Raw genomic sequence first — 10,016 nt, forward strand, 5'->3', positions numbered from 1 at the left:
AATCAATAATAAAATTTAAGGTAAGAAATTCGATTTTCCAGAACAAATCTTGAAGCTCCCTCAAACAACAATAGTAAAGGTGACCCATCAAGAACTTTGGTGCGTCGAGGCTATTGAAGCCATCATAGATCCTCACCAACAACCAAATGAGAAAAAGAGAGAAAACAATGGAAATAAAAAAGTGAGAAAATAATTGAAATAAAAAAATGAATGAGTGAAAGAAGAGATGCATGATAAAAATGAGAAGAAGGAAGAACAAATGATGAAAATGAGAAAAAGAAAAATATGTTGAAGATGAAAATTTGAGTGTTAGAATTTTATAATGGTGTAGAGACTAATTTAAACATTTTAATCAGACTTGAGATACTAATTTGAATAAAATTCATTTGTTTGTCTATATCAATTTGTAATAAACTGCTAAATTGACATTTAACTATACACGTTAATAACTTTAAAATGACTTATAACATTTGAACTAACAGAGACTTACATTTTATAAAATGAGGAGTATATTTAGTGATTTTAAAAAGTAAAAAACTTAATTGGAACGAATTAGAAATTTGAGAACCATTTAAGACATTACCTCTTAAAATATATATTAAAAATAATGTGTAAATATCGCGGAAGGTAGTAGGGATGAAGGGCGAAGCTAAAACCCCCAAAAAGTCCTGAAGCGAGTTGGGGGCGTTACAGCGGAGCTCACTTCAACTGTCTCTGCAACCATGTTACAGAGCTACTTCAGATTCAGACTCACAACCACAACCGCCATGTCCCTCAGGCCTCTCAGGCCTCTCAGGCCCTCTCTTCCTTCCGCCACCTCCCACTTAATTGGCCTCAGGGCCTTTCACCTCCGCCCCACCATAGCCTCTCATCTTCGTCTCCACCCATGCTCCGCGGCGCCAACCGGGGCGGTTGAGCTGGAATGGAACGACAGGCAGCGCTTCAAGCAGAGGACCGTTGCTCTGCCGTTTTGGCGTCAACGCAACTCCAATTACGGCCGTTTTGCCTACCAAGACTTCTCCAGTGATGATGAATCCGACGTGGAACTTGCCTCTCCACGCTCTCCGGCTCAGCAACAGATGGTTTGTTTCCATTCACAAGGCGACTATCTGTTTTTCATTGCGATACATGAAAGCCACTTAATAAGAGTTGTGATATTTTATTTTAGAAAAAATTCAGGTGAATTGAATTTGTTGCAGCCGTGTGTATTCTCTGTACTTGAGTCTTGAAATTCCTCGGTTGAATACAAAGATTTTCTTCAATTCTCAAAGTGATGGAAAAGCTTATTTTATGCTTACAGAGAGAGAGAGAGTGCATCTATTTGCTTTGCTGGTGGACTTCAATTTGGATAATGTGATACTTTGCAAGGGGTAATTTTTAATTTATGGATATATTGTTTTGCCTGACAAAGGAAGTTGCTTGCTGGTTGTTAGGGAGAGTCGACTCTTGAAAACATTGATGAGTGGAGATGGAAGCTGACCATGCTTCTCCGCAGTAACGAGGAGCAAGAAGTTGTGTCCAGGGAGAAAAAGGACCGGCGTGATTATGAGCAACTTTCAGCTTTAGCTACCAGAATGGATCTATACAGGTACCTTAATGTTATCATTATTTATAGGTTTTCTCAATTCTGTTTGTTAAATTCTGAACAAAATTACCCTGGGCAGCCGACAATATGCAAGAGTTGTTGTCTTTAGTAAAGCACCTCTGCCAAATTACCGCCCTGATTTGGATGATAAACGTCCACAAAGAGAGGTATCACATTGCATTGATGTTTTCTGTTCTTTTCCTTTTATTTCTGCACTAAGAGTTATTAACAAACACCAGCCTTATTAATTGTTTTAACACTTTAAAAATTGTGGTGGTTGGTAAATTCTTTATCCCCTTGCATGTTCATGCTCTGATTGACTGATTTTTCTGTGCCCTTGCAGGTAATCTTACCCTTTGGTATTCATAGAGAAGTAGATACTCATCTCCGTGCCCATCTTTCACAAAAGCCTACCAAAAGGCTAGGTTCTTTTGATGATTCTTTGCATAGATCAAGTGATGCTGGAAGTATTCACACCAATGACGGGATTTATGAGAAGCCAGTGCCTAGGATCCATAATTCTGTTGTCAAGGAGAAAATCCTTCAGCGAAGAAGTTTGGAACTGCGTAATAAGCAAGAAGATTGGCAGGTTTATTAACCCTATCTAAATTGCATCTTATTTGCCATTATATTCTTAGTTGGCATTTAAAGAGTGTTGCGTGTTCTTTTTTGAATATCTACCAGTACTTAATTTGTGGTTTTTGGGTTCCGGCAATAAAAACATTTTTATTGCTGGTTCAATTCAAGTCTCATTCGTATTGTGAGAGCAACTTTATGAAATCTAAGTACAATTAACGACCTTATTGGTCTAGCCCTGATCATTATTGTAATAGTTATATCTGTTATGTTTGAATACAGTTTTAATGAGTAATAGTTCTTATATTAACAAATTTAAAAAGTTGTTTGTTTCATTGTAGTTCTTTTGACTGGAGTGTAATGAGCAATAGTTGAATATTCTAGATGTTTGTGAGTTTTGATTCCTGTTATCTGGTTTCTGAGCTTGATGACTTATGATTTGAGATGTTTGTTGATCTTCTCTATCTGTGAAAATTTGTGTGTATAAATGTCCTTGTACAATTTTAGCTATTAGAAATTTATAACAGATGCTGGTTTATCCGTAGGGGTCTCCTGAAGGGCAAAGGATGCTCGAATTTCGTAGAAGTCTTCCTGCATTCAAAGAGAAAGATGCATTTTTGAAAGTCATTTCAAATAATCAGGTGAAAAGGGAAAAATGCGTCCCATGTGTTATGTAATGCTGTCACTGTCATATTACAATTCTTTCCGAGATTCATGCTTTGTTAGCACTGGAACCACAGTTACAAATTTAGTTAAGGGATGTGAAGTGAGTAATGACTTGTAACAATGCAGCTATCCGTGATCGATTGTATGACTGTGACACGTTTGGAGAGGCATAGACACTGGAACATACATTTCTGGACAACATACATAATAGAGACTAATTTAGTTGTATAAGGTGCTATCAATCAGATCATGAATGGATGATATTCAATCTGATAAGCAAAATTTACCACAATAAAATACTCTGAATCATGTTTTTTTTTTTAATGTTATAGAGGTTAGTTATCAAATTGGCACATGTTATAATTTCTTAGCAAGCTATAATTCAGAATTCGTGACATAAGTTGCAATTTTTTTTCTTATGTAGGACCATTTATTGCTGAGACTATGAATCCTGATATGCTTTTATTGAATGATAGTTTATATTAATTCGTGTCATTAATGAAAATTTGCAGGTCATTGTTGTCTCAGGTGAAACTGGTTGTGGTAAGACCACACAACTTCCCCAGTACATACTAGAATCTGAGATTGAAGCTGGATGTGGTGCTGGATGTAACATAATTTGTACTCAGCCTAGAAGAATATCTGCTATGTCTGTTTCTGAAAGAGTTGCAGCAGAACGTGGGGAGAAATTGGGAGAATCTGTTAGTTTGTCAATCTTTTGGGCTTTCTGGTTCTTGAAGTATCTGTTATACTTATGACTACTTATTAACTTATATTATCTAATTTGTCCTTCTGAAGGTTGGCTACAAAGTTCGGTTGGAGGGTATGAAAGGAAGGGATACTCGTCTTCTTTTTTGTACCACAGGTGTATTATTGAGGAGACTACTAGTGGATAGGACTTTAAATGGTGTAACTCATGTTGTTGTTGATGAAATTCATGAACGTGGAATGAATGAAGGTAGTCATATATAACATGTATTCCAGTGTTGTTGATTGCAATACAAGTTTACTTACCACTGGTTTTCACTTTTGTCAGATTTTCTTTTGATTGTCCTGAAGGAGCTTCTTCCTCGCCGTCCTGATTTGAGATTAATTTTGATGAGTGCAACCTTAAATGCTGAGCTTTTCTCTTCCTACTTTGATGGTGCTCCAACTATGCACATTCCTGTAAGCTCTAGACACAAACAGCTTATAGCATATTCACTTTCTCTAAAAAAATTTCTTTTGTAAAATAAAGACAGCTCTTTTTTCAGTCAGGTCTCAGTAGTAGTTGCTTGTTAAATATTTCACAAAGTGTCATGCATAGATTTCTCATTTTGCTTATAGTTGTCTTTAAAAATACCCTTCTCTGTTTGATCTTATGGCCTGTGAAATTATAGGGTTTTACATATCCAGTCCGAGCACGTTTTCTGGAGGATATTCTGGAAATGACTGGATATCGGTTGAATCCTTATAATCAAATTGATGACTATGGTCAAGAAAAAACATGGAAAATGCAGAAACAGGCTCTAGCTTTCCGGAAAAGAAAGAGCCAAATTGCTTCTGCTGTTGAGGTGCGTAACTTGCTGTAACATTGTTGCTTTTATAGCTATTCTTTTTGGGTCTAATTCTGTTCATTTCTCTATGAGTTTGTATAGGATGCGCTAGAAGTTGCAGACTTCCATGGATATAGTCTACGCACTCGGGAGTCATTGTCCTGCTGGTGCCCTGACTCACTTGGTTTTAACCTTATTGAACATGTGCTTTCTCACATTGTCAAGAATGAAAGGCCAGGTGCTGTTTTGGTTTTTATGACTGGGTGGGATGACATAAACTCCTTGAAGGATAAGCTCCAAACTCATCCTTTGTTAGGAGATCCCAGCCGTGTCTTGCTTCTAGCATGTCATGGATCCATGGCCAGCACTGAGCAGGTAATGTTCATAGTAATAGGCTGGAAAGAAGCCAGCAAAAACAGTTGCCACAGTCTAGTTTGCGATTTAATTCAAGATATCAAAGTGCTATATAGTTCCCCTCTTAAGCTTATTGAGGGTAAATATGGTATTAAAAATGGCTTGTTTTTTACTGGCTTCGGGGAACATTTTTTTTCAGATTATTAGATTGTAGAAGGGAGATATTTTAAAATGCAACTTGGAATCAAGAGTCTTGTAGAGCATGAATTTAATCTCATCCATTTACTGCTGCAATTGCGTATCTAAGGGACTTACTTTGTTACGCTTGCATTTATTTTGCTGCGGAAGATGGGGGAGTGTTGGATTTCTTGTCATATTGAAGCGATTAACTGAATAACATCTGTTTCTCACCTTATATTTCTAGTCATATTTACGCATCGCAATGTATTTTCTTATAAATTTTGTTTGCTTTCCTGTTTTTTCTTTTCTTCTGCAGAGGTTGATATTTGAAAACCCTGAAGGTGGGGTGAGGAAAATTGTTCTGGCAACTAATATGGCTGAGACTAGTATTACCATCAATGATGTTGTCTTTGTGGTTGATTGTGGTAAAGCTAAAGAGACATCATATGATGCACTAAACAACACTCCTTGTTTACTTCCATCTTGGATATCAAAAGCTGCTGCCCGGCAGGTATTTTTTTTATTGTTTATTTAATTTTGTGGATATTGATTATTTACCCCTTTGAGGTTGAACATTGTCAAATTAAACTGGTTAAGGAAGACCTAGAAAAATTGAGAACAATGTTAGAAAAACCGTTGATCCGTAATTTCTTCCTGAAATTTTTGGTTTTTCATCAGGTAATGGGATCAGGATCAGCTGTATTTTCTTTACAACAAAAATCTAATAATTTTAGATTGTAAATAATGTGTCAACTGGAACAGATGGAATTGTTGCTGTCACATGCACAGACATTCTTGTATAGTTTAGCTAACATACAGATGTATATAGATTCACAATGTTTGATACTTTCCAAATTACTTCTTGTCATGAAGTATATGGATTTGCTTATTTTTGTTGCTTCAAAGGTTTCAATTTCTTTTCTTTAGAGAAGAGGAAGGGCTGGTCGTGTTCAACCTGGTGAATGCTACCATCTATATCCCAGATGTGTTTATGATGCTTTTGCTGATTATCAATTGCCCGAACTTTTGAGAACACCTTTGCAGTCCTTATGTTTGCAAATCAAAAGTTTACAACTTGGAAGCATATCTGAATTCTTAGCTAGAGCTCTCCAGCCACCAGAGGCGCTATCGGTAAAAATTCATTGTGCATATTTTTGGAACTTGTGCTGAAATACGACGGTTGTTAATTAAGTCCGTTACCAATGACTTGTATACACTAAATTTTAACACATGTTCAACTTATATAAGTTTTATTTTATTTAATTAATTGTATTGTCAATTAATTTGATTCTGCAGGTTCAAAATGCTGTTGAGTATCTGAAGATAATTGGGGCCTTGGATGACAATGAAAATTTGACAGTTCTAGGTAGAAGAACTAGTACTTTATTGTTTCTTGCTCTCAACTTCCCTTCCCATTTTTTCTTCCAACAAAGTTTCTCCTGTCATGGGTTTATCCAAGCTCTTCTTTTTCAATATTACATTTAGCTATATAAGAGAGAACAACTGCTGATATTGTCATAATGATTTGTTACTTTCCAGGGCGCAAGTTGTCAATGCTTCCTGTGGAGCCCAAACTCGGCAAAATGCTCATTCTGGGCGCTATCTTCAACTGTTTGGATCCCATAATGACTGTTGTTGCTGGTCTTAGTGTAAGGGATCCTTTTGTGATGCCGGCTGACAAGAAGGATGTAAGTCACCATGACTATCGTTTTCCCTTGACATTGGATGTAAATCTTGCTAGAAAAATAGTGGATTTTATCATTTTTTATGTTATCATGTGATGACATCACTTGTTTTTTGGAATATTAATATTGGAACTAAAGTTTAACAATATCACCTGATTAAGTATGTTGGGCCTATCAAGTATCAAGCATGCTCTCTGGTAGAGCATATTAATGTTGAGAAAAAATGGCTTCTATTGATTCCTTTTTAGCGCACAAATATTATCACTAATTTATCAAGCAGGATTAAAATAATCAATATGCTATGTGTGAGGCAGAAAAGGCTTAACTATGTATTTAATTGTTTTATATGCATGTTTCATACAGCTTGCAGAGTCTGCTAAGGCCCAGTTTTCTGCTCGTGACTATAGTGATCATCTTGCACTTGTCCGAGCTTATGAGGGTTGGAAAGAGGCTGAAGCTCAGCAAGCTGGCTACGAGTACTGTTGGCGAAATTTTCTTTCTTCTCAAACACTTAGGGCCATTGACTCTCTTCGAAAGCAATTTTTTTACTTGCTTAAAGATATTGGGTTGGTTGATCACAATTCTGAGACCTACAGTAGATGGAGTCAGGAGGAGCATCTTGTCCGAGCTGTCATCTGTGCGGGTTTGTTTCCTGGAGTATCATCTGTTGTGGTAATCTTTTGTTTATGCTAATTCTACTTCAGTTTCCAATTTTCACTCTTCTTTTTCCCCCCTCTCTTTCCGTGTGTGTCAGTGTTTACTTTGGTACATCCATATGCATCAGTGTGTGTATTGTACTGCTCCTACATCTGCAGAATCCATTTTCTAATTCTACTAATGGTATTTTCATTAAACAAACATGCCTGAGTGACACACACATACACAAGTAGGAGGTGTATGGGCTTCCTTACAATTGTGCTCCCCTTAGTTTGTACTCAGTTTTCCTGTTGACATGGGCTATTGTTTCAAGGACATATAAACAACAGACAATAGCACGGGGAGTTGATTCCATCAATTCAAAAACTTGTGATGTGGAATAATACTATCTTATTTATATTTTAGTTGTCATTTTATTTTGTAAATGTTGTTGACGTGAAGTCGTGCAAATTGTGTTTTGCAGAACAAAGATAAGTCAATAGCACTGAAAACAATGGAGGATGGCCAGGTTCTTCTGTATGGTGTAAGTTTCTCATTCAAATATATGTTGTTTTACCAATTCTCATTTTTTTGTAACCCAGTTTTTTTATTGGATTGAAGTATAATCCACCCAAGTTCTAATAGTTTAATTTTGGGTTTCTTTTATCTCTTGGTTCTGTGCTGTCTAGAACTCTGTAAATGGTAGTGTACCCAAGATTCCATACCCATGGTTGGTGTTTAATGAAAAGGTGAAAGTGAATGCTGTATTCCTTAGGGATTCGACTGGTATATCTGATTCAGTGCTGCTCTTATTTGGTGGGAATATATCCAGAGGTGGATTGGTAAGTTATGGCTTATTTCCTCAACACTTTTCACAGATCAGTTGTTCTTGATCGTATATGTACCAATTGTTTCCTTTTGACTATTTATTGTGGTGCAATTTTTGGTGAGCATATGATTCTTTTGACAGGATGGTCACCTAAAAATGTTGGGAGGTTATTTGGAATTTTTCATGAAACCTGAATTAGCTAACACTTACTTGCGGTTGAAGGGGGAGCTGGAGGAACTGATACAGAAAAAAGTATGTTCAATCCAATTGATCATAGTTTTTATTATATTCCTGCACTTCTCAAATTCTTCTAGCCATTATTCATTTGTGTAAAGACTTATTCTTCGTTCAATTTTCAGAATCTCCAAGTCCATGACATACTTATAATTTACTTTATGCTTTGCATGTTTTGCCAGCTTCTGGATCCCATGTTCGATACACAATCGCATGACGAGCTTCTTTCAGCTGTTAGATTGGTGATATCTGAGGACCACTGTGATGGCAGATTCGTATTTGGTCGTCGGGCCACACCTGCACCCAAAGTAAAAGAGGCAACAAACTCCAAAAGTAGTGCTGGAGTAGAGGCTGAGAATTTTAAAAACCAGCTTCAGTCATTACTTAACAGAGCTGGACATGAAGTACCAACTTACAAAACAAGGCAACTGAAGAACAACCAATTCCGTTCCACTGTCATTTTTAATGGCTTGGATTTTGTTGGCCAGCCTTGCAGCAACAAGAAACAAGCAGAAAAATCTGCTGCTGCCGAGGCTCTTCTATGGCTGAAGGGTGATATGCATTCTTCACGTGATGTTGCCAGCCATATGTCTGTGCTTTTGAAAAAGAGCAACAAGAAAGATAAGAAAACTTCATCAAAACGTGCTAAATGGAGCTGACTCAAATCTACAAGATCTCTATACTGGATAGATCATTTTTACATGGTTTTTCACCAAGGAAGAACATGTTCATTTTCAAGGCACTGGTTTCATCTTTCCAGTCACAATTTCAACAGTAAGTGTATGGAGCTACTAATGGTGAGGGAACTAGAATCTAAATGTTACAAATCTGAGCCCTTATGCTCTTTTTTAAGATATGGGAGTCCTTGTCCTTGTAAAGGGTGATTCCATCCAGAAAGTTTCAATGCAAAATGGAAAACAGCTCTAGATTGGGAGGCTGAGCAGCTACTGTTCAGACTAAGGACACTAATCTATGCTGATCATGCATTCTTCCAATTCATTGTTTTTGATGTGGAAGTTGGAAGGCATATCTGTCCACTATTCTTTAAAGTATATTGTAGCTGCTTAGGAAATAGGTTTACATTAATCAAGTTAGCCGATCATCCATTTGAATGAAATGTAGTATATATACTAAGGGACTTGGTACACCTACAAACAACTTTTACTTATAAGTTCTTTCGTCTTTATATTGAAAGATGTAGCAGTGAAGTGAGAAATGTAAAGGGAAAATGCAATTCTTATACCATATTAATATGAGGTGGCATTGGTGTTTACTTTTTGGATGAAGAACAAATAAAGAAAAAGATAATCTCAGAGAGTATTATCATACATTAGTTATTTTTAAACCATTTCCTAAACAAAGAAAATAGATTAATAGGCAATTAGTCTATAGTTGCTTAAACCAAAGCTTAGTATAATCGCAGAACTTACATGTCGTTCTCCAATGTAACAGACTAACATTTCGTTGAACTAATATGAATTTTTAATCGAATATTATCTTGTATGAGCACTAATGTTAAATAATTACGTCATTATGTCCACATTTTAGTTCAAAACTAGTGTTGCTATCCTTGTGGCAAATTGAAGCAGTTCCTTCGACAGAGACTTTCTGTTTTGATGATTAAAAAGACTGCAAACTACACACTTAATCTTAGCCAAAAAGAATTCTTGAACAATTACAAAAATATAAAAAAAATATTCATTTAATATGAAAAAACAACATTCTAATACTTAACA

The 10,016-nt window shown here is 36.3% G+C and overlaps 1 protein-coding gene across 2 annotated transcripts; it reads left to right on the forward strand.

The window, feature by feature from the left end:
• Window positions 1–627: 627 nt before the first annotated feature.
• Window positions 628–9,553, forward strand: LOC107481909 (DExH-box ATP-dependent RNA helicase DExH3). 2 transcript variants are annotated; one of them, XM_016102259.3, is made up of 19 exons: window positions 628–1,082; window positions 1,434–1,588; window positions 1,665–1,752; window positions 1,929–2,174; window positions 2,707–2,802; window positions 3,340–3,528; window positions 3,626–3,785; window positions 3,864–3,994; window positions 4,207–4,380; window positions 4,465–4,737; window positions 5,213–5,407; window positions 5,824–6,027; window positions 6,193–6,262; window positions 6,436–6,584; window positions 6,945–7,253; window positions 7,702–7,761; window positions 7,907–8,059; window positions 8,188–8,298; window positions 8,463–9,553. In XM_016102259.3, exons 1-19 carry the CDS (start codon window positions 723–725, stop codon window positions 8,937–8,939), a joined length of 3,600 nt encoding a protein of 1,199 aa, XP_015957745.1. In that variant the 5' UTR covers window positions 628–722; the 3' UTR covers window positions 8,940–9,553. The 2 variants fall into 2 exon arrangements, with proteins under 2 accessions (XP_015957745.1, XP_015957747.1); XM_016102261.3 differs by lacking the exons at window positions 7,702–7,761; window positions 7,907–8,059.
• The last annotated feature ends 463 nt before the right edge of the window (window positions 9,554–10,016 follow it).

The sequence above is a fragment of the Arachis duranensis genome, chromosome 3, assembly GCF_000817695.3.
Source record: "Arachis duranensis cultivar V14167 chromosome 3, aradu.V14167.gnm2.J7QH, whole genome shotgun sequence".
Taxonomy (NCBI): domain Eukaryota; kingdom Viridiplantae; phylum Streptophyta; class Magnoliopsida; order Fabales; family Fabaceae; genus Arachis; species Arachis duranensis.

Coding starts and splice junctions, on each gene's coding strand:
- LOC107481909 (XM_016102259.3), top strand. CDS start 723: ATGTTACAGAGCTACTTCAGATTCAGACTCACAACCACAACCGCCATG. Junction 6,028..6,192: donor AGCCACCAGAGGCGCTATCG/GTAAAAATTCAT, acceptor TTGATTCTGCAG/GTTCAAAATGCTGTTGAGTA. Junction 8,060..8,187: donor ATATATCCAGAGGTGGATTG/GTAAGTTATGGC, acceptor TTCTTTTGACAG/GATGGTCACCTAAAAATGTT.